The sequence below is a fragment of the Doryrhamphus excisus genome, linkage group LG15, assembly GCF_037039965.1.
Source record: "Doryrhamphus excisus strain RoL-2023G ecotype Guam linkage group LG15, RoL_Dexc_Guam_v1.1, whole genome shotgun sequence".
Taxonomy (NCBI): Eukaryota; Metazoa; Chordata; class Actinopteri; order Syngnathiformes; family Syngnathidae; genus Doryrhamphus; species Doryrhamphus excisus.
Window position 1 is genome coordinate 9,509,759 of NC_136371.1, and position 25,600 is coordinate 9,535,358.

The 25,600-nt window shown below is 44.3% G+C and overlaps 1 protein-coding gene across 4 annotated transcripts in view; it reads left to right on the plus strand.

Moving 5' to 3' along the window:
• Window positions 1-19,491, plus strand: part of pard3ba (par-3 family cell polarity regulator beta a) — a 98,020-nt gene extending 78,529 nt beyond the window's left edge. For all 4 annotated transcript variants that reach the window (XM_078796409.1, XM_058050741.2, XM_058050744.2 and 1 more), the window contains 2 exons: window positions 10,798-10,874; window positions 18,809-19,491. In XM_078796409.1, the coding sequence (XP_078652535.1) occupies window positions 10,798-10,874; window positions 18,809-19,124 (393 nt within the window). In that variant the 3' untranslated portion in view covers window positions 19,125-19,491. The remainder of the gene's footprint in view (window positions 1-10,797; window positions 10,875-18,808) is intronic.
• The last annotated feature ends 6,109 nt before the right edge of the window (window positions 19,492-25,600 follow it).

Sequence of the window (25,600 nt, forward strand, 5' to 3'; positions counted from 1 at the left end):
TGGTCAACACTGGATATGTCAGTGTTTATTGTTTGAAGCCTGCCAGGATCTGCATTGACAAAGCTGAGGATGTTTTTAGGGATGTCAAACAAGAAAACAGCGGTAGCACCCGTGACTCCTTAATGAAGTCACAAGAACTCACAGGTGTCGGGTGTCACGCACGGGCCACAGAGTCATTACCAAACGTCATGATTTGAGTTCTGTTGCACAGCTGTTTCTGTTTTTTTTTTTTTTTTGGGGGGCATTTCCCTTTCATGTTGTGAGTGGTGCGGGCATCCATCACCTTGATGATATTTTAATGTCACATCCTTGGGCTGTCGCAGGCTCAGCGCCCCCCTTCCCCCACCAACGACCCCTTCTCACTCCCCCCCCCCCCCCCCCTCACATGTCGGCCATCACTTCATATCTAAACCCCCACATCATTAAGTAAACGCGCACCCGCCTGTCACGGTGATCGATGGCGTATGTTCTCTCACAGATGCACGCACGCACATTTAGGCACCCGTGATCCGTGCCCCCAGGCAAAGCCCCTGATAGGTTTTTGTGTCCCAACGAATACACTTACTCATGTGTGAAAATATTTGAACATGAGCGATAGAAACATTACAGAGATATTATCTGTCTTACCTTCAAATTGCTCCCCCCCTTTTGTGGCAATATGTTGTATTGTTTTTTGGGGGGGGGGGGTCGGCTCCCACTGTGCATCAACAACTTTCCACCTTGACCTGATAAGTACTTCCGCGTAGCACACCGCGTGTTGTCAACCTGCAACAGGAAGCACAGGTGTAGTGGATGTTCGGGTTGACTGATCCCGCTGTGCCAGCCTGCTGCTGGGGAAGCCGCCAGCACTGTGACCCACCAAAAGCCTGCTCATGCCGACAAGGGGAGTAGCTGAAGCGGTGGCGGTAAATTGACAATGGGAAGCGAGGAAGGGGAGCGAGAGCAGATGAGGGAACATGTGACAAGTTTGTGAGAATAACAAGGGGACGGGAGAACATGACAAAGCAACAGAGCAAAGCCGAAGCAAATACGAAGAAAATGGAGCCTGAGGGGAGAATACGGTAAGGATGAGAGAAGACAACATCTAACGGGAGCGGGATTGGCAAGAGGAGGAGGAGGCAGATGGGATGGAAGTGCTGACAGACGCATGGAGGCATTGACAGAAACTACAGCCCAACTTGATGGTTTCAGGTGACAGAATGTCGTTCAAGTGTCCTTGGAGAAGGAGAATTCCCAAATTAAACATGTTCTGCAAATACAGTAGCATCCAAGGACGCCCTTAAATTCATGTAGTAGAGTGCAGACCTCCACCACGGCTTTCATTAATTTCAACTATGATCCAGGATCGAATAGAGGGAAGATTTCCACCAAATTTGCTCAATTTGGACCCAACATGGGCAAGAAACCATGTTGAAAATACATTTACAGTGAAATCTTGGTTAGCACCCTTACCTTTCCAAAAGGTGCACTCTAATCAAATACATTTCCCGAGATGAAATAATGGATGATGATGTCACTAATGGGCGGCACAGCTGGGGGACGGTAGCTGTCACTTTCTGACTGTCATGTGTTCACACCCTCTGGCTTCTTGCGGTACTGCAGTGGGTCTGCAAATTTTGAGAATAAAGAGATGGAAAGATGTAACAAAATGTGAAAAGAGAATTCCTTGGCAGATTTACTTCCAGCTCAGAGAGAAACCTTGTGTTTTTAACCATGATAATAATATTAACTACAGTGGTGCCTTGGTTAATGTCATTAATCTGTTGCAGAATGTCCGACTCACACCAAATGGGACTCTAACCAAGGCATCGAAAATAATGGAAATCCATAAATCCTTTACAGACGTCCAAAAATGTTCACACATTTTACGCATTTTACAGACAATAATTATAGTTTTACATGCAGAAAATAATGGAAAAATAATTACAATCACCTCTCTCCCCCCTCTAGGGATTATGCTTGGAGGGCAATCAAAAACAAAATCTATGCAGAAACATGAACAATTAACATTTAACATCATTCTACCCTTAGTGGACACCCTTAAGGGGGGGGGGGCACCAACAATAGTATAACAGCAATTTGTTACCCAAAACATATAGTGCTGCTGACAAATTTGATTCATGTAAAATACATAAAAGAATAATGTTAAAGTCAAATTCCATCCCAAGTCTACCCATGTATTGCAAGATTTTGTCTGGGGCGCATGGCCCAAGGTACTGTGTAAACAAACCGACCGCCATATTACATGCTAACCAAGCGGCGAACACACACCAAACATTTTGGATGTTAACCGAAAAACGTGCTAACCGGGGTGGACATTAACAGAGGTACTGATGTACTTTTTCCAAATTACTTCTAGCTACTTAAGTTGTGGGGAAAAAATGTACATCCCTGGAAGATGACTTGAAGAGAACGGATGTCGGCAGGCCAATCCCATTCATTTGTGGAAGAAGGTGATCCGGTGATAGCAAGCAGCTGGTCCGCTAATGTTAGTTTTAATCGGGTGAGCATATGCCTTGTGTATGAGTGTGACGTGTTATAATATTTGACGGATGCACCTACAATTTTACATTCTGGCACGCACAATGCCAAAAATGCATTTTCTAGCTTTAGTGTTCGCTTCCATTTTCACAAGCAAGTTTCTGAGCAAAATGCACTCATGGCCGACATCCGCAAACCACTTGCGTTTTATGACAGATGTTTAAGAGGTAGCATACCACAAACACGCTCCACACTCATGCATTGAAAGGCAATACACACATAGCGTCACCGTCAAACGTCAGGCTTTGGCCACAGTAAAGGAGTTCATTTCTGTGCAGGAAGCAAATGCATGGTGAAAGCTTCTGTGCACACGCCCATACACAAATAGAGTATCTCATGATTCAGTGACTGAAAGAGATGCATTAGACCATGGACCCCCCTCTGAGATCACAGAGCACACACACTGTGGCCTTTCACCATGTCAGTCTCATTCCCTTACACGTCTAACCCGGTGCACCGCTCAAAGTCGGTGCTAATTAAAGGCCGACTTGCTCTCCGGACCGACTGTGAACTATTCTGGCTGCATAATTACACAGGCCACCCCACAAGTTGGTTTTTCCACTATAAACCCAGAATAACCCAGAACAAGTTACCAGAACCAGCTGCTGGATAGCAGACCACATTCACTTTCTCCAGACAGGAAGACTCGAGGCAGAAGAAGAGGAACATCTCATTCCAGAGTCGGGTTCCTTGCCCACTTAGCCTGCACCAGTTTTCGCACTCAAAGCCATGTTTTGAGTCTTTTCCCTCTGTGCAAAGTCACAATGAGCTATTCTATCCACGGAATCCTCTCAGCCATCCTCTCAGCCTTGCAGAGCTTCCCTAAGGCTCAGCACGCTCTCCTTTCTGCTCGCCTTTGTTTTAAGTCTCTTCATTCCAATGCTGTGCAGCTACTCTCCCTTTTCCCTTTACGAGCCAACAAAGGCGAGCTTCTGCCTCACGGGCAAAGAGCCGTGTTGCAACGTGTGTTCAGATTCAAGAGGTTCTACCTGCCCGCGAGTCAAAGTTGATGGCCCTTTTTTTCCCCTTTCCCAATTTTTGGGGTGGGGAGATCATTTACCTCCGGCTCCAGCAAATAATGACACATCTAGCTGTGACATTTAACACATGAGTAATGTCAACAAGGACTTTCATAGCTTTGGCTTTCATAGGGAAAAATATGTTTTTGTTAGTTAGTGTTTTAGGGTTTGTGACCCTCCGACTTGTTTAGTACCAATGAGAGACAGCAGGGGACTCGAGTATCCTCACACACACACATACGCTTTGGGATGTTATTTTGACAAGCAGTGGTCAAGGCAAACAAACCTGCTGAGGGTAGGAGCTCAACATGGGTCCTGTTCAAGTAAATAAACACGTCAGGGCCACTGCCATGGCCACACACACACACACACACACACACAAAATGATACACACATGGAACAGGTTTAGGATGCAAACTGATTGCACATTTTAAAACAAGAAGAGTCAGACATGCAGTTTACTAACCTCAGAGAGCTTTTTTTAAGTTGTTTTTTTTGTCACACCCGCTTGAATTAATGTTTAACAATTACAGCATCAATCGTTATTCATTTGCTTTAACCGAGGTTTTGACCAAAACCAAAGCACACGGAAATTAAGACAAAATCATGTAAATCCAATGAATCCGTTCCAGACACCCCAAAAAATTAACACAAATATTTCTTAAGGAATAATTCTAGTTTTACTTGCAAAAAAAATACAAAATTAACTCACGTCTACTCCCATTCCATGTGGAAGTGGTAAATGTTTTGCTTCGTGAGTAATACAAGTGTGAAGCAGGTCGAGTAATTCCTGTTTTGGTAAAATGTGGCCAGTGACAATAAGATGCTGTTGCAACAGGAGTGCAGGTCATAACTGGAATAACTGGACCTGGAAGAGTGGCGTTGATTCTCACATCATCTGAACGAGTTTGTTATTTATTTACAAACATGTGGCGTTCAGGTTAACATTCTTAGAAAAACAAAATGTTCAATGAACGTGTTCTATGCTGTAACTACAAACGTATGCAGGTCGACCTCGATAAACGAAGGATGACTGTAGATTATGTGGAATTTCACAGTAGTGAAATTGCCAACGAAATAGAACAAAACCAGTATTTGTTTAGATGTAAACACACTTAGGCAGTACAGGGGGGCAAAAGTCTTCGGGGCAAAAGAAACAATTAACAATGACGACAATTAGTAGCAGATAAACGTATACCAAAATGGACTGTGTGGGTGTGGGTGTGTACACCATCTCCTGCTAACGAGCCCTCTTGCTCATTGTGTTTACTGTAGGTGTGCTTATTGTGTCTTTCATGCTCTTACTCTCTCTCACACGCACACATATCTGTATGCCAAGGGGCTACCTTTGCAATTTTCCGTTATCAAAGTTCTTTCAGGCTCTGTCTCGCCATCCTGGTATTTGCATAAGTCAAACTATAATGCTCACCGTGTTGTTTAAAGCGAATGCTGCCAGTGAACAAAGTTATGCCAGGTTGTCAGTCTTGGTTTCTTTGTGGTGTGGCGGACTAGTGAAGAGGAAAAAAGCGCCTTTGCCACATGGAAGGCCGCCGCAGCATTGGGTTGCGGAACAAGAGATGGCATGATGATAGTCTGCACAATGTGACACATGCTTAATTAGCATCCGAGATGGATGACGGGCGGGTGGAGGCTGAGGAGAGATAGAAGGGTATAAAACAACTATAGAAGGCAATACAGGATGCTAATTATACCGTTTAAAAAGAGAAGGCGAAGGAAAGCTGCTTGGAGGAGACCAGTCTGTGCGTCTCAGTGGCAGAATGAAAAAGCTTTTGGACTCTCATCGGAGGCTTGTTGTATACGTGAGCATCACAACATTGCATCAAAGCCTGTATGTGCTCCAAGAAATTCATTTCCTGAGCTCCGGCAATACTTTGTGATGAATGTGACAGCTGTGACACCCCAGTGTGTGTCTGTGTGCGTGCGTAAGTGTGTGTCTCATCTGGCAGCGTCAAAGGAGAGCTCTCTAATTTGGGGGAAAATGGAAAAGAGTAACTGGGTGCTCATTCAGCCAAACACAATTACATACTTTACAAGGAAGAGATTGTGCGGTATTGAAGGCTGATGGGAAGATTCTGCTTTGTATTGCTCATGAGGTCACACACACCGGTGCATAACGTAACCGTAAGCATGGGTACTAGGTTTTTCTGCTCTGCTTTATCATCAGTACGTAGCACACATGAACCTCAATCTTATTTGTTTTCCTCTTATGTCTACTACATCGGGTAATACAAGTGTAAAGGTGACTATAGGGGTGCTAGTTCATATCTAGAGCAGGGGTCCCCAACCTTTTTTGCACCACAAACTAGTGTGATTTGGGTCTTTTTTTTTTCACAGATCGGCAATGTGTGGCAGAAAAATACAGCAAATATAAAATAACACGCCGGGGCTAAAAATAAATGTTAACAGGGCTCTACATTAAAAACAAAAATGACTTGCCCATTGGGAATCCTTAAGGTGAGAACTACTTGCCCAAACTTGCCCCATGTAAAATGAAAAGACTGCCATAATGATATCATATAATTTTTGTGGCATCACATGAGAATCTCAAATAAAGATGAAATGATTATCATTTCTTGTGGTTGTTTTCCCTACATAGATCATGAAGTTGCATGCAAATCTGGATTGTCAAGAGACGTCTAGGCACTTTGCCTTTTATAAGCTGTGCACCACAATGAAACATTATTGAATAGACACATTTGTGTACTAGTAAAGTATTTTTAATCCAGAAAAAAATGCTCAATGGTCAAACATTAATTTGTGAAGCAAAGGTGAGAAAAATCCACAGAGAAATGGAAGCGCTAGATTTTGTAGCTTGTGCAAAATCAGCACTTGGTATTGGATCTAATCGTGGTGTTTCATTGTGACCACTTCAAATTGTCACAGCAATGTGATTCACTCACCTGTGCCATCATTTGATTTGCTGCCGCTAATAAAATACTTGTTTAGGAGGCACTGGTTCATCACTTTTTGGTGTTTTCCTTCCTTCTTCCTTTGTTGAAGAATTAGACCATGTTGGCAGGGACGCCATTATATATGTTTTCCTAGTCAAAGGATCGCTGATTGGTTGATCGCAAACAAGAACGGGTGTGGGTAAAACGCGGACTGTGGATTACGGACCGTGGTCTAAATAAATGATTCTGATTGGTCCATTTCAAGATTTGCAAGGATTGGTTTGCATGATCCGTGTTTTACCAACACCCAACAAGAACCGCTTTTAAAAAATCTCTTGGCAGTATGACATGCCAAAGTGCTCTTGCCCGACGGGAATATCACTGATTGGATTTACTTGCCCGAATTTTGTTTTAACTTGCCCCGGGCCATCGGTACATCGTTATTGTCGAGCCCTGGTTAAGTGCAGGGAAAATATAACTCACCCGCTGAATCAGTGGGAGGCCTGAGCTTGTTTCGTTGAGACAAGATGGTCCCATGTAGGTGTGATGGGAGACAATGTGCTGTTAATAAATTATTTATTATTTCTGTGCGGCCCGGTAGCAAATGCGCCACGGACCGATACCGGCGGTTGGGGACGACTGATCTAGAGGGCTCTAATTTGAGAAGGTTGTAAACAGGTTTTCTTTTTAGAAATAATTTTGGGAAAATGTACTTATTATGGTTGTGTCTGGAATCAAATAGTTACTGTAAACGAATGATTATTGTCTGTTCCTGAATGCCACATCAGCAATCTATGCACACTGCTACCATTAGGAGGAGGGAAGGAGACTGATACAGATACATTCAATAGTTAAGATGATTAAAGTATTCCCTGGTAATCTGCCTATAGTGTCCTGACTCAAAAAGACCCATTATGCATTCGCCACAGGGACTGAGTCACCCATGTGTGGATGTTTTGTTTGGCCATACAATAACGGATAGAGTGTATGAAAAGCAAGACAAATTTTTGGCAACAATTTTCATTGGAAAAAGAGGGGCGTACAAAAACCATTATATTTTCATTATAAGTTGTTTAAAGGCTCATTTTCTGCCACGGGAAGATTTGAAGAAATGGGTTTCTGCCTGAACAGCATCCATTCGTGTATGTGTGTGATTTAAAAGGGATCACTGAGACCCTGCCTCCAGGCCATTATGGTAATACAATCAATATAATACAACGAATTTTACTCATTTTGTCTAAACACCCCCTCCCCTCCTACTTCCTCACCATCATGTTCCATTTCCCCTTTGGCCTCTTTTCTTTCTCCTGCATATCAAACTGAGAAGACGTATTGCACTTTGTTCAACACACACACACACACACACACACATCAGACATCCTCTCTCCCACACAGACGGTCTTCCACCTGAGTCCCAGTGTGTTGCTGCGACTAATGTTCCCTTTACCTGACATTATGCATCTCTTTGCATAATGTGCACAAAACTGCCACGGCAAGATGGACTGTTCACATTCTAGCCTCCCATTAAGTCCACCTGCTAAGACATAATATTCCAACGTGTGCACGCGTGAGGCACAAAAGCCTTTGAAGTGAAGCGAGCGGCTGCCTCGGCCGGGCGGTGACTCTGGTGTTCCCCATCAAGAAACATTAGCGCTCCCCGCAGCACTCAGACATGCTAATGATATGTGCTGATGTACGCTGGCGTTCCCAATGACTTTATATGTGCTTGCAGAATAGCGTCATAAAGCAGCCCCGTGTGCAGTCCTTGGGGCTCATTGTGCTGTGTTTGTTTGTGTGACACCCTCGTGTGACATGTGTGTTACCCAATGACCTGCGCTTGCTTGTTTATGCTTGTCAGCGATCTTGTAAATGTCTGCCGGTGTGCATGGGAGCGTCATGCGGGGTGGTGTTATACAACAGCGTGGCAGGTTTGACGAATGAACTGTCCTTTTGAGTAAACAGCACTTGTTTGGATCGGAAAATTCAGCCCAGGACTTGGATTGCAGATAATTAGAAGTGTATGCACCAAAAAACCAGAGCCCTTCCACCCCGGCCCCCCTGCATCACTCATTGTCTTGTTTTTACCTTCATCTTGTCCACATTTATTTATTCCCCCCTTTTTGTGTCTTCTTAAGGGTGGTACTGCCCGACTCATCAAATGCTGGTTACTTTGAAGGCCTGACATGATTTGCATTGTTCTTACCACACTTCCTACGTTCTCTGTTGAAACGTTATCCACTCATTTCCTCTGCTTTGTTGCCCTTCTGTTGCACTGGGAACGACTCCGGTTGATCTGTTGAGGCGGCGACTTCGCCCACATTGTAGCCCTCGCTTTGCCGGTCTTCTTCAAGTCGGTGTCAAAACTCAGTTGTGTGCCAAAATAGCAGTTCCGCTTTTATGCCTGGTGGGTTTTTTTTAGCCACTTGGCTGGGTGGGAGGGTGTGTACCCCCTCCGCCCTACCCTGCATACATTTTTCCTTTTCATGAAGCCAGTGTTTGTATGAATCATACACACATGTTCATCATGAAGGCGCGATGCTTACTTGTGGTTACATGTGTTTGCGTTACCACATGTGGGGCATTCCATTCCTTCCTGCTTTGTTGTTTGACTTCACTGAAACTGTAAGACCACATGCAAACTAAGATATTTCATACTGTACAAAGCCGCTTAGATTGCTTTTCAACTTGACTTCAGTTTTAGGCAGCATGGCTTCCGTCCCCACTCACTGACTGTGTGAATGGTTGTCTCTATACTGCACTACACTACACTGTACTATACTGTATGTACTATACTGTATGTACACTGGATTCATCCTGATTGACTGGCCACCAGTCCAGGTTGTCTGTAGTCCACCTTTCACCCAAAGTCAACTGCAGACTTCCAGATCGGACGACTGTACTGATATTGTCCAGCACTTCATTTTGGATACCGATACTGATATCAATACCGATACAGATATCAATTGTGTCAACCCATTATGCTTCTTTTACTGTGATGCCACTGGATCCATTTCACACTTGACTTTTTTTTGCCACATAAGACACACACACTGCAGGCTGCACGGCCGTCGAGTGGTTAGCAAACAGGCCTCACAGCTAGGAGACCAGAGTTCAAAAACCCTCAGCCATCTCTGTGTGGGGTTTGCATGTTCTCCCCGTGCATGCATGGGTTTTCTCCGGGTACTCCGGTTTCCTCCCACATTCCAAAAACATGCTAGGTTAATTGGCAACTCCAAATTGTCCATAGGTATGAATGTGAGTGTGAATGGTTGTTTGTCTATATGTGGTCTATATCTATGTTTGTCTATAAGGTGTACCCCGCCTCTCACCCGAAGACAGCTGGGATAGGCTCCAGCACCCCCATGACCCTTGTGAGGATAAGCGGTAGAAAATTAATGAATTAATGAATGACACACACTGCAATCCAAGTTATAGTAAAAGTGATATTTATTGTAAATATTTCATCTCAACAAACTAGTCATTGACAAATATCTCGACCAGCAGTCCACTAAAATAGCATGTTGTCCTATTATCAACCAGTAAGACAGGGTAGTATTACGATACAATTTGAAAAGTTACACGTTTCAATGTGGCACAAATGGGCCTGTCATGATAATTGATAAATCGAACGTTAAAAAAACAGGTCAATTTAAATTACCACACAGGCTGGATGACATGAGGGTTCACTCTGCATCCGTCTGTGTGTATTGGTTCTATACTGGAATGAACGAAGAGTGAACATCCAACCTTTCATGACAATATATCAACGATAATTTGTAGCACAATTTTTGACCAGCAAAAGTGGTTATGGTGACAGGCCTAGGCACAAACTTTTGTATTAGAACAATAATTTTAATGCCAGTATTGGATGATCATATCAACATTCCTGGCGTCTTCTTTTTCCCAGATTTAGGATTTTATTGGATGTTTTATTGCATCAACAGGCACTCATTTGTTTTTTTTACGTTCACAGGCATAAGGCGATGTTGCTTTACTATGCAACAGACTTAGGCCACCATAAGTTGTGTTGTTTGTGTATTTCTATCTGGTAGAGCTTGAATGTGACTTAAGAGCACGGGACTCGGCCAAGGCTGAAATGTTGGCAGGCTACTTCCTGGTTCATGGACGATGACAAACAAACTAGAGGGGCCATTATGCTTCTGTGGGGACTGGGCGTTTGTTTGTTACCATAGTAACTCAAACTGTAAGAATAAATTGCTTTATCAGCACATTTTAGCCAGACTCTCACCAAATCCACCTTTTTCATTCTCGTACAGTCCTGCTGATTGTTTCAGCTCTGAACTCTGACCTCTTCCTCTTTGCAGGTGGCACCGAGAGGCGCTGAATCAGGGCATTTTCACTTGTATGAAGAAGTGGCCAGGCCGCAGCCCGCACCCAATAGGTAAGAACTAGTATTCTGTTCCTGAGTGGAGTGGAGGAAAGGGGCTTATTTCCTGTCTTTGCAGCCCCTTTCCCCCCACACTCATATGAGCATAGACACACATACACACACAGACATACAAGACCCAGGCTAATCCTCTTTGGTGCTTATAATTAAATCTGGAGTGTTTGCCTTGGGAGTGTCTACTCATCCCAGGAATAGGACTGATCAGGTCTCCAGAGATCACGGCACCGGCAGGAGGCTCACGCGGAGAAGCAGCCCGAGGACGCTCGGCTCTTGTCAAGCATGCGCGGCCTCTCATGTGGCTTTACTACCACTACTGCACTCACTCCTCGTGTTTGTTTAGCTGTTCTCCTGTCAAATTAGGAAGGTAAACACACGCGGCTCGTCAGTTCTCCATAGAAGGCTTCACATTAGCGCCACGCGGCAGAGTGATGCGAGGACGCAGGATGAATGTAGAAGGGACACCGGCAGGGAGATGAGGGGAGAAAGTCATTTCACGGCTTATTGGGCCGCCTGATCTAACCGGCAGCAGGGAGGGCAGACACCAACTCAGAGGACCAAGAGGGAACATAATGGAGCAGAAAAGGGACTTCAAATCAAACTTGATAGTTTAATTAGAACTGAACTACTGCTGGCGATATTTTTAAATCATCTGAATTTGGGTATTATAATAATAAGTTGCAGCATTGTTTTGGGAATGACAATGTGACTTATAAGAGCATTTCTATTTTGAATGAGAAAATTCAAACCAACCAAAGATTATTTGCAAATTTTGCAAATGATGATGATGATGGTGTTGATGCAACTCAACAATAGGAGAGAGCATGTTTGGTGATTTAAGCAGAATAAAATGGCCACAAGGAGGCAGAAATACATTTCATACGAGAATGGTTTGCATTTTTCCCATTACCCAATACTCCACAGCAACCAGGAAGTAGGAAGGGAAATTTTAACACATGCACACGCCTGCATACTTGACCAAACGCATGCACACACAATTCCGTTTCAAATGTGAAAATTGTAAATAGTTCATGTTATATTTATAAAAGAAATGGTTCTTTTCATGTAAAACAACCATTAAGATTGTGTTGTTTATGTTGTGACATTGTTGTTTAGACATTTTGGCTAAATTTGTGTCAAAAGGGATGTTATGCTTGAAATGCATCTTTTCACAAAAAGCCTTTTTTGTTGAGAACTGATATCTTGCTGAAACTTACCGATATTCTACTACTGATTACTAAGGAAAGGAAAAAAGTAGAAACCTCATGAAAGGTGAGAGTCTAATCTTTCCTTTGGTGTATACCATGTCGACATAGCCCAAGAACACAATATTCTGTGTGCCTTGGAAAATCATCAAAAATGGGCTGTGACGAGAGGGACGCCTGTTGAATAATTGCTGGGATTGAAATGAGATAATTCCACATTCCGAAGGCCGAGTTTGATACACATGTACAGATGTCATTTGCCTCAAGAAGTGCAACAAAAGGCATAAGAAAGAGTTAGAATATTCGAAAAGCGTGGCAGCCTAAACGTAGAGGAGGAGGAGACCTCAACATATTCTGAAAATGTTCCTTCATTTTCTTTCTTCATCAAGGTGAAAGAAACAGCAGGAGGAGGCGGAGAGCAAGCAGGCACTGCAGTCAATCGAATGTGTTTTTCAAAGTGGAAGCTGAACTTTGTACAAAATCCCCCGGGGGGGCAGCCATTATTGAAAGCCATTTCCTCTCAAAATGAGTGCGGCTCCGCCATTGGCCTGGCTCTCATTAGCATACATTTAGGCTGCCTTTGTGTAGAGCTGGACGGGGCTGCAGCTGGAAGGATGGGGGGGAAATGTGTGTTTTGTGTGTGTGTGTGTGTGTGTGTGTGTGCTTTTGGATAATTCACAAGCAAAGCACCTCACAGATGGGAGTACGTGGAGGGAGGGTACTTAGTCAGCGGATGGGATGAAATTGAGGCAAAGTACAGTGAATGTCAATCTGTAGATGCAATTTTATCTGCAAATGCGCGCACATCTGGGCGGGGTGATGCGTTCATATTCAAAACCAAAATATAAAAGGCAGACACAGTATTGCTTTTCCCGTACTTCAGTATCAGACCCAGATCAGCTCCTTATTGTTTCGTCGCTCATTCTCAAAGCGTTGGGTCAAGATACCCTCGTCGAGTGGAGAGGATTTAAAGTGTGTTCCGAGAGCGGTGTCATGGAGAGCCTCGCCCCCCTCGCCCTCAGGAGGGTGATAATGTTACTGACCTTTTTGCCTGCTTCTCCTTTAGCTGTGGGGTACAGCTTTGCTTGATTCTGTAGTCCACATGCACGCCACCATATGGACGACATTAGCATCATTACCAATTCAAAGCAGGGGGTCAGGGGCGCGGTGACCCAGCCCCAGGTTATCCAATCACAACCCCTCCCATGAACCGTTCCCTGTAGGTGATTGGATTAGGGGGGCCACCGGGCCAGGATGGTGAATTGTTGTTGCTGGCGAGACTGATAATTGGCTGATTAATGTGCAGAGGACCCAGAAGGACACGAGGTTCCTTTGCTTCATAGGGAACAAGACCCAACATCAGACCTCAACACTTTCACAATTACATATTTTATTTTGTGGTTTAAATGTGAGTGTGAATGGTTGTTTGTCTATATGTGCCCTGTGATTGGCTGGCGACCAGTCCAGGGTGTACCCCGCCTCTCGCCCGAAGACAGCTGGGATAGGCTCCAGCACCCACACGACCCATTGTGAGGATAAGCGGTAGAAAATGAATGAATGAATGAATTTTGTGGTTTGATTGCAAAAACAACAGGCTGCTGTTAGCTGCCATTGCACAGCAAAACGACAACAGCAAACTCAACCATCATTTTCCAGTATTTGGCTATTTTATTTGGACTAATGACAGGCCGTGTTCAACCACAAAACAGCAATGATTTACGAATGAATGTTTGGAAAAGACGTGTAATACGTGATAATAACTGTAAAGTATACAATAATTGATAATAATAATCAATAATAATGTTACATAGCATAGTCACATAGCATCGAGATGTCTTTGTTCAGCAGTCATTGAAGGCACCAGACTCTACCACAGCTTCATAAATCCACGTGTTCATGCATCTTAATTCATTATCACACACAAGGTAGGAGACCAGGGTTCAATTCCACCCTAGGCCATCTCTGTGTGGAGTTTGCATGTTCTCCCCGTGCATGCGTGGGTTTTCTCCGGGTACTCCGGTTTCCTCCCACATTCTAAAAACATGCTAGGTTAATTGGCCACTCCAAATTGTCCATAGGTATGAATGTGAGTGTGAATGGTTGTTTGTCTATATGTGCCCTGTGATTGGCTGGCGACCAGTCCAGGGTGTACCCCGCCTCTCGCCCAAGGACAGTTGGGATAGGCTCCAGCACCCCCGCGACCCTCGTGAGGAAAAAGCGGTAGAAAGTGGTGAGTCCCTACTGCCTTTAATGTGTTTGTGAGGCATATTTAGGCCTTTTAAAGCCTGATGATGTTGCAAGGGAACAATGGCAGAAGGCATACCAATAATCCATATGATTCCCCTTGTAGTTGGAGGCTAACGCTCCCTGTGTTGCTTTAGCATTAGTGTGTTTTTTCCACGTGGATGAAATCTCTAAGACTGTCAGAAGTGCCCTAAAGTGTCTCAGTGAACGTCCTCTTATCTAGCATTCAATGCAATGAAATTTCCATAGCGTATGGCGGCACACTCTGGTCAAAGTGCCTCCTGGCGCTCCGCACACAACAAGGAGTAACCTCTTGACTCGCCTCAGCCTCTCTCTACATGCCAAGTGTCCCTGAAGTACCCTCAGTGGACCTTTTCATGGACGTTTACGCACACACACTTCCAGCCACTTGCGTTTGTCCACCAGACTGCACAATGTGAAAGATGCTTCTCTGAGGTTTTAATGAGGCGAGCCGGACACAGCCAGCTGCACAGAACAGTAGAACTGATGACTCAGCTGCCCTCAAAGTGAAGGCGACCTCTCTTAAGAGAAACTGATTTATTTCTCCATCTGGTAACGGCATTACCTTCTAGTTTTCTCCCCATTGCCGTACGGATGACGTGCTTTGTTTGTCATCCATCTTAAACCTAATCTTGGCTCTCACATTTCAAATCATTCAACTCGGTTATTGTCTCTGAAATGTATTTCATTTCCCAGCTCCCGTAGAGCTCAGTACTTTTGTGGTCAGCGTTAACAGTTAAATAATGAAGCAATGTGCGGATTATAGATTTCCTATGAGATGCCGCGACCCTTTTCTTAAGTGCTGAACTCGCAGTCGGCGGTAGAAAAAGGGCCACATGACGGAGACTTCCAAGCAGTACCTGTTTACAATAACTCCCCTCTCTCTGTTCTCCACATTTTTCTGTGATTTGAAAAATCCTCCCACCTGCATTTGAACGTCCCTCGCCCCAGTCCTCTCATGCTGTGTATGTGGGAAATGAAATCATGGCATTATGAATAAACCATAAGGTGTACACTTTGAGGTCTCGGTGCTCCCTGTGAGCTCAATAAGCAATACGCAGACTGTCATGTAACAAGTCGCTGTGATATTCAGTGCCCAAATGTGTACGGACAGCAATCTCTTCACTGGAGATGCAACAAATCCAACAACTTCTCTCGGCCCCCGAATGCAACAGAGCAGAATAGGATGGCGAACTTTATTTGAACTGTCAAGCCTTGAGGAAACTTGACACGAGTTGCAGCAGCAACTGAGCGTTTATGCACTCGGGGAAAGGAAATCCATCTGTTTCTGTCGTTAACAGTAATGCTAGTGATTTTCTTCTGTCAGCGTGGCTCCACAGTGGAACACGCTTATCTCGACACCCTTCCGATTGGATGCCTGACGTCTGAACCAGCGCTTGTCGACACAAGCGAAACTGAAAGGAGCCGTTGCTTGCATATATATTTATTATTGACACAAATGTAGCTATATATATATTTGGCCAAAATGTCTAAACGACGATGCCACAACATAAACATATGTAAACATAAACATAACACCATGAACTATTTACAATTTTCACATTTGCAATTGAACTGCGTGTGTGTACCCAAAACCTTGATGTCAGTGATAACACTCATGATGACTGGACACCAAATGATGTTTAGATATCAACACAGAATTAGCTTTATCTTTCACACCATGAATATTTTTGAAGTGGTTTCATGGTTGCAACATGAGTTAATGTTTGTTCCTTTCTTGGTTGATGAAATTAGTAGTAGTAGTAGTAGTAGTAATAGTAGTGGTAGTAAGATTAAGATAAGATATGTCTTTATTCGTCCCTCAGTGGGGAAATTTGTAATAGTAGCAGTAGTAGTAGCAGCTCTCGCAGTTCAGCCTCATTTCCAAAAGTGATGTCGCTCAGGTAAACAAATATGGTAGTGTATGAGACACTACCATAGTGTATGAATGTGCAGAAACATTTGGAGATGAAATGGAGAACTTGTGGAACATGGAAATGAAGACTGGTCGAAAACAAACTTACAGTATCACTCGGATACGCTGAACATCCAGCAGCAACACGACAACTTTGTTTTTTTTTCCTTACCTATTCATGTAGTGCCGATAGATTGCTAATAGTAAGTAAGCGAGGGGAGCACCTGCATGTGCACCTGTTGTTGACATAAGATGGCGTGATTAGACGGGCTGCCATGATTGCGAGTATGGAGGCAGGCCTGCTCAGTGTCAGTGGCACTCAGCTAGCGTAAGAATCTGGAGAATGCAAGAATCTGACACTTTTCTCCATAAGTGATCTTAAATCTACTGAACGTAAACACAAAGAGTGCTTTTGGTAAAAGAAGAAAAAGTATCTGCCTGGTGAAAGTGCTTGTAAAAAGCCAGGGTGTTGGTACGAGTTGACATGGAGGTGTAAGCATATGCTGTCCTATTAATGTGCTTTGCATGCAGGGAAGGTCTGCATGTCACTTGACTCGCAGGTGTGTGTGTCACTGACAGATGCGCTCGTATACGCATCTGTCATGCATCTGCATGTTCTCGTCATCTCTGCAATTAGTGCATTAATGAATTAAATATGCAAATGTCATTTAGTCGAGTCGCGACGGCCGTTTAGAGCTTTGGCAGTCATCTTGGCCGTGTGTGTGTGTGTGTGTGTGTGTGTGTGTGTGTGTGTAAGAGACAAATGTTGTTTTCCAGCTGTTTAGTGCTAACAAGGAATCATGGGGGACTCATTTCCTTTTTCCGTTTCCTGGGGGCAGGTGCAGGGCAGCACCCCGCCGCCACTATACCATCATACACACAACTTAGTGTTGTAAAGTACAGCATGCCGATCGCTTATGTTTGCTGTCAGCTAATGATATGCTAATGATATTCATTTGGTTAAAGCTTAGCTACTAACCACACAATAACCGTCTCCAGATTGTTGTTTTTTGTTTTGTTTTTTTATATTGTGAACATGTTGAGTTGCATGAAGTCCTATAACACAGACGACACAAAATTAGATTATATAAGAAAGAAGCTGAAACATTTGGAAAATCCTGACTCCTTTCATTCATTCTTTCATTTTTCTGTATGTGGTCCTCAGTGGAAAATGTTTGGACACCCCTGCTTTAAGAAATATCACGTTACAAGTCCTGGATGGATGGATCTGACATGGAACATTCCGCTTTAGTGTCACCAAATATCATGCCCACTGCTCTTCCTGCTCCTAAACATCACAGACATCATGCAAATGCAGACATCATGATGTCTGCATTTGACATAGTTTTAGGCTTCAGTCACACAAACATACTAAGGTCATTCATTTGGCTCCATTAATCTTCCAACCAGCTGTGTGACCCCAGGGAGTGAGCTTCCCTGGGGGGGGTCACTGAGGCACACGGACCCCTTGATCCACCAGCTGCTTGGGCAGACATACTCACGTAAATGCTCTCATATGCTACGGCTTACAGATTCAATATGTAATCCAATAAATCACCAGCAAACAAACACAAAGTAAGTCACACTTTTGCTTTCTTTCTTTTTTGTCATTCTTAAGCCTCGTTGACACTCGCATCGCCAACCTACGTGCAAACAACGCAGGCTGTACCAAAGCATCAAAGCACGCCTCCGTCAGTCTCAGTCTCAGCACAGGCGGGTTTGCTGATGTTGTTTTGGCGTGGTTGTGCTCACAGTAGCGTGTTTTGTTTTCGCAGGTGAATCCTTTGAACTGAACTGAACGCCGGTTTTGTACGATACGTTGCACCAAAGCTGCTTGGCAGAAAAGGAAGCTTAACATTCCTCTTCTTGCGTCTGACTCCGTCTCCGCTGAAAGAAAGGGCAGTGCTGTTCATTCTTAGGACCACCTGTGTCCCGTCCCTCCTCCGCTGTTTGGGTGGTCAAGAAAGACACACATACTTGGAAAGAAGTCCACCTCACCACAGTCCAGGAATATCCTCATGAGACGCCTGCGCTCACCCTCGCTGGCTGCCTAATCGGTGGCGAGTGAGGGATTCTAATTGGCCAGTCAACAGGTGCTGAGTCCCACTTGGGGGGGGACCGGACAGCGGGCACGCTTGGCTATGAGGGAAGAACAAAGGAAACCCCCGACGGGTGTCATGGTTTTTTGCAGGGTTAGCATTTGTCGTGGTCTTGGAACTGATGTGTGGATCAGCACTTGAAAGCGTTTACGGACCCTGTGAAAGGTCGTACCGTTACCTTTTTTACATCCCCCCTTGTGGGGAGTTTTGGTGTAGCCCGTAATCGCCTGGAGCGGAGGGAGGGAACCGGACACTTCCAGCTGACACACACAGGCCCACATGAAGAGGCATTTGTCGTTATCTCTTGGCATCGCTCCAGCCCCCCGCCCCCTACTCGATCCTCACCATGTAAACGGAACCAACTCTCTGGCACGTCCTCCACTTCCAGCCGGTTTAAACCAGTTCACTACCTCAGCTAACCGCTCTTTCATCTTTTATATTCCCCAGGAGGGATCCATACGATTACCCGAGCCACTCTAGATCCGCTCACCACTATCAAGACGCCAGCCTGTCCTCCAACCAACGCCACTACCCCGCCTCCCCTCACACAGGACAGCAGTATCGCACGGCCACGAGGCAGAACATCCCCCCATCGCCCACTGTGGGCCATAGAGGGCGCCAGTACAACGAGGCCGTAGGAACGAGGGGAGACGGCTACCGGGAGGCCAGCCCCGGCCGCTACACCAGCCCAGATCGCTACGGCTACGCAGATGAGAGACAGCCTGATCCCAGACGAAAGAACCCGATGATCGGTGCAGTTTAAAGTTGTGAAGAACAAACATTCAAACATGTATTTATATATACGTTTTATCCAAGAGAGTTGAAAAAAAATCCGGGGTTTTTAATGTAATTACACCAAAGTAACTTAATGCCGCGTTATTGCATAGAATCCACATTTATTTCCCAATAGATGGGGCTCACTTTTCAGGAAGTGGGGACGCCTTGACCCACAAAAATCCCAAAGCAACAGTAATAACATCCTTTTCGAGTTTGTTCCTTCCAGACATTTTTTTTTTTTGTAAAATAATATTTTGTGGTGTTTCGAATAAAACATGAAATTTGATCAACTACAGGTTAATTTAACAGCTCAATTTTTATACCACAATTTTGCATTAAATTAATGAAACGTCCATTTTTTTTAACCGTGTCTCATTTATTCCCACACATGCATATTTAAAATATCCACTCCAACTAATACAACATCATTACCATCGTCATCACTTTCTGATATACAGCCTCATTTCTCTGCACATCATCTGGGATAAATGAGCCCCGGGAGATGACTGATAGAAGTAGCCAGCGTTCTGATAAGGACCAAATCATCGTCAGCAATTAGATCTCTCCTCCAGGATGATGATTAGGGCCCAATTTGCTCTCGGAAATAAAGATGGCAGTGATTGGCAAAATTAGTCCTGAAAGTAGGAATAATTACGGTGGAGAGAAAGGCCCTTTTATAATCAGCGCTTAATTAGCGTCAAAGCTATCCGTCTGTGTCGCTTGTGTCTGCATCTTCATAACTTCTTCACCCCGACCTTGTGTCTCAAAAAAAAAATTTCAAAATTTCCAACTATGCATGTGGCAACTGTGGATTTCATTTTCATCTAATGAAAAAGAAGACTTAAAACCCCCTGTAGCAGTCTAATAATTCATAACAACGAATGAGATTGTCTGTTGCTAATAAACAATGCGGCATCGCTGAATCAGAGAAGCAACCCAAAAGGTAGAAACCCAACGCAACACTGACATCACCAAGAAAGCACAGAGACATGGAACATACCAACTTAAATACCCGGCAGCTGTGATTGCACATGACACGTTTTTATATGAACATACTTTTTTTTTTTTTTAATGCCACTCAAGATTCCTTTGGAATGGAACATGCACAGAACCCAAATCAATATTCTTTTCAATGGGGATATCCGATCGGCGTATACATGACCTAATATTCAGGTAAGAAATGGAGTAACCCAGGGGTAACATTTGTCTTTTTTCAAAATGGTTATTGGTATTTACATTGTCATGTACAACCGTGTTATAGGTAATATGCCAGTTATGATAGGGTTACTAGACTGCATGTTAATATAGCCAAAGACTCATGTACTGTATGTTAGCGTTCTCCATTCCTGTACCATTACTGACACCTAGTGGCCAGTGTTGAATACACGACATCTTTCAATGCGTCTCCTGAATGCCTTATACAGAGTCAGGCAAAATGTGATACATTTGTAGGTTAAATAAAAGGCAAATAAAGTAAAGAAACGAAAAAGTGTTTTTTATTTTCGAAAAGTACATATAATGCCATTCTGTTTGATTATGTTTTAAAAATTAAATCAGTTCTGGCGGTGCCAGATCAGCTGGTTGATATTCATTTCATTGGAGATCCAGTAGCTCTGAAGTTGGTAACCCATAACAAGATGGTGTTTCCAGCTGGTAAGGGATCATGTCTACCAAGACTGAAGTGCAAACGGAACGCTTGTTTTGTTGCAGTTACAGGCGTGTTTGTTGTGATAAACGTTTCCACAATAAAAGCACCATGCTCACCAGTCCAATTCATGGCAGCAACTGGAAAAGAAATGAAAAACAATGGCATTATGAAGAAACAAAGCAACATGGCATTATATGTACTTTTCAAAAATAAAAACTTTTTGTTTTTCTTTACTTCATTTGCCTTTTATTTAATCTACAAATTTTGCCTGAACCTGTACTTTTATTTTTGTTCATTTGCACAAAATATGCCAGATTTGCTTAAATATGCATATATTTTGGTTAAACAGCATGATGTATGAGTTAATGAGAAGTGCAAAGTGGCGAGGGATTACTGTGCCCTTCTTTTCTTGACTTGCGCATTTTGTTCACAAGACGACACAAAAACCACTCCAGTGGTTCCCGAGAAGTAAGGATTAAATGTTGGGAGTTCTTTGTGTGCCTTTTGAACATGTTCCGATACTTGGAAGTGAATAATGCATGAACGATAATGACAAAAGCCTGGCAGATTTCAACTGTACTTGTGCTTTGCTTCTTAGGATTGCACACTGGAGGAAAAGAAAAGAACGTAGCAGAGATGTTCCCTGATCGCTTTGCTCCGAGTTTGGGGAGAATTCTATCGACACCCCAGTCCGACACCTTGGCTTGTTAGCATGTGTCAATCAAACAGCGTGCTCCAGGGAGGGCAGAGGGGAAGGGTGAAGCACAGAATAAGAATCCGCTTCATGGGCCGAGTGTGGTTACACAAACAAGTGATGTGACTCCGGTTCAATTCATCACAAACCCAAGCGGGTGTGTGAGAACAGACCGATACAGGTCGGCTCCGATTATTCTTTCTGTAGACCTGATGGCCTTTTGTCGTCACTTCCTGTCCTGTTTGTTTGCAGCTCCAAACCGGACAGCGACAGAAGTGACCGATGTCCAACCTCAGCTGGAGGAGGAGCATGTGGAGATGATTGACCCTCACACGATGAAGCTCCAGGTGAACGCATGTCGCGACCCGTCGTTCCTCCTCTTCATTAAAGCCACATTCCCCCGCGTTGGCCGGGCGTCCCTCCGTCCTTCACCCGCTCGCTTAAAAAAGTCACAGGCTCACCACGGGCCGAGCGGACCTTCTCGTTTAATTATACCGCCCCTCCGTCCCCGCCTGCCTGCATATGGGGTGAGGCCACGGGAATAGCCGGCGCCTAACGAGCGTCTTAAAGGGGCTAGATATGGAGATTGCCGCTGTTATGGATAGCTGTTGCCAGTTAGCCTAAACTCCCCCCCCCCCCCCCCCTTTTCATGTGTGTTGCATTTACACGCCGCATCACTCAACTTGGAGGGTGCTCCTTCAGCCTCCATGTTTGTTTGATAATGTTCACCAGCTGTGAAATTGCTTTTCCACACTTGGCCTGATATTAGAAATTATTTCATATCCTGTGCAATATTCTTTTGCTTTTCTCACCTCGTCCCATACGTTAAAGGCCCCCTTTCTCACCCGATGACGCCTTTTGCTTTTCTTTTGTGTTTGCCTTGATTTAGAGTCGATTTACCCCAAAAAGCAACAACGCCGAATTCCTCTCGGCCGCCCACACTTCATTTTTTTTTTTTACACCATCTGTCACCATGGCAACGTGGGCCACCTCTCATGGCACTCGCAACCCCTTTCCGAGCTGAAGTCATCGTCGTGGCAACCAAAAAAGTTGATTTATGCATCGTGCTAAGAATGGAATTGAATTGTTCACCGGCAGCGCCGGTTATTATTATTATTATTATCATTATTCATTCATTCATTTATTTTCTACCGTTTATCCTCACAAGGGTCGCGGGGGTGCTGGAGCCTATCCCAGCTGTCTTTGGGCAGGAAGCGAGTACACCCTGGACTGGTCGCCAGCCAATCACAGGGCACATATAGACAAACAACCATTCACACTCACATTCATACCTATGGACAATTTGGAGTCGCCAATTAACCTAGCATGTTTTTGGAATGTGGGAGGAAACCGGAGTACCCGGAGAAAACCCACGCATGCACGGGGAGAACATGCAAACTCCACACAGAGATGGCCGAGGGTGGAATTGAACTCCAGTCTCCTAGCTGTGAGGTTTGCGCACTAACCACTCGTCCACCATGCAGCCATTGTTATTATTAATATTATTATTATTATTTCTCAAATGTGTCTGATTGTCCGTTCTTAGGATATTTGGCGTCCATTCTTGCGGGGATGGTCCTTTCTCAATGTAAATATCATCAAAACAGGATGTTGTGTCTCAATTTGAACACTTCCACGTTTGGACTTTTTCAGTGCTGAAGTCAAGGGTGTCCAAAGTGCGGCCCATGGCACTTTATAGTAATGGGAGTTAAGAATTACATTTCCAAAAAAGCCAAAATGCATCTGAGCTGATAACGCCCCATGGAGTGGACCCAATTCACCAGTAAAAAGGAGAAAAGAGGAAGAAAAAGCAGTTAAATACTACGATTTCTGACAATAATCCATTTGGGGCAGCACTACACTGTTCAAATCCCTGCAGTCAGTAACTAAGTACACAGAAACCAGTATACTTACGGAAGTGGTAGTGACCAAACGCCCCAGTTCTTGTACCAGTTTTCCTGTTTTTATCCCCAGTCTTGGTGTTCGTGTAACAAACTCTGCTTTTGCTCTGTCGTGTATCTTTCAGCCTAAGTCGCTGACTCCCTGGCTGTGCATTTCTCATTGAGTGTGACTGCTAAATAAGTCGCCATGGGGCCAAAGAAAGTTGGTAAAGAAGGTGAGAAACTTTACTGAGTTCCATCTTGTCAGGATGTATGGGAAGTCCGCGTTACGTAAAATGGCAATTATGTTCTGTAAAAGGTCATTTTTGGTCATATTTTTGGTGTCTGGATCACATGATTTTCTATGAGGAAAACAAATGAAAAAGTGAGGCACAGCCCGAGTGTCGTATTTCTCTCGCCTGACTGAGAGCATGTTTACAAAGCTTCTTGTAGCGTTTGGTACCTTTGCCCTCCAGATGTCCAAACCCTCCAGAACCTTCTCCGCGTGTCCAACCCTTGAACCTCTCAGCTTTCCCTTTGTGCCAACGGTGAAACGTGTGCGCTGCAGCGCTAACCCGAGCCCCGTGCCGTGGTTCACCGGGTTGCGATGTGGCCCGGAACAGCTGAAGTCTGTGAACCCTGGACCCCATCCATCAGGCTTTCAGCACTGAACACACACACACACACGCACACACACACGCACACACACACAAAACTCCAGCCAGAGAATGGAAGCACACAACATGGAAATGCACCAACGTCAGAGAGACCTTTGACCCCAATGAAATAGCTTGGTTATTAACTTGTTCCAAAATGACACACAAAAACCAAAGCAATCGTTCTCTTAAAATCCAATTATTTTGGTAAAGACATTCGAGAATATTAGCAAAAATAGATTTTATAGAGAATAATTCTAGTTTTATGTGGAGAAAACAATGCAGCTTTTTACTCTGTGATTGAGTGAGTTAATGAATTCAACAATCTTTCTCACCTTTTTTATCCAATCGCTTGCATTCACAACTTTTTTTGGCCCCGTGGCAGGTTATTTGGCAGTTCCATGCAACAACAAAAAAATGCAAGGACCAATATTTTGGGCGCTCGATTCCTTGGCAAAAAAAAAAACGGGTGCATTTGAAAACAGAGGTTTAACTTTATAATGTCTCTCTGACACATTGGAGTATGTTCACACTCATCACATTTCAATGTACACACACACACACACACACACACACACAGGCTGGACATGTGTGGCAAGTGTGTGTGATGGCTGTGAAATCGGTGCCCTTCTCATGCAGATGTCAGGTGTTTAGCTTGGTGGTCGGTGTGGTGGGGGGGGGCGTAATGGATGTCACAAGTGTTGGGTTGCCGTGGGTGTAAAGTGTCCCTGTTGGCCCACATAGAGTACTGTCAGGCCCATGTGGAATTACACCCTGCTTACTTTCCATGTCTGATAGATTGCCTTATATACTTCCAGCCAGTCCTGACCGAGGTCCTTCAAGTAGTTCAATTCATATTATTATTTTTAAAAATATATCCAATTTAGCATTCGCCACCCCTCTAATGTGTGTATTTTCTGTTTTCCAGTTTTGCTAGGTGTCAGTAGGTAAGTAGGTTAAATAAGTGTAAGGCATATTTAGGGTTGAGTCCACTGGGCCGGCGCCAGTTGGTGCCAGTTCGCGCCAATGCAATTTGCTGTTGAACTTAGTGTCACCAATAAGGTGCCTAGTGGCGTGCCCGTAACGGCGGCAAAAATTGAGTTTGGCGGCAAGAAAATTTCAAAATGTTTAAAATCTTTGTCCACTAAGTGGAACCAAATGTCACAAACAATCCGCCTATTGGAATCCACTGGAATGTAATGGCACGAGCCAAGTTGCGCCAGTGATGCTCGGAGTCCCTGGGCTGGCGCCAGTTGGTGCCAGTTCGCACCAATGCAATTTACTGTAGAGCCTAGTGTCACCAATATGGTGCCTAATGGCGTGCAATGGCTCAAAGTGCCTCCCACCTGGCTCATTGTGGTCCATAATGGCGGCAAAAATTTTGTTTGGTGGCAAGAAAATTTCAAAATGTTTAAAATCTTCGTCTAACAGGTGGAACCAAATGTCAAAAACAATCCATCTATTGGAATCCTCTGGAATGTAATGGCGCGAGCGAAGTCCACTGGGCCGGCGCCAGTTGGTCCCAGTACGTGCCATTTCACGCCAGTTCACGCCAGTTCACGCCAGTTCACGCCAGTTCACGCC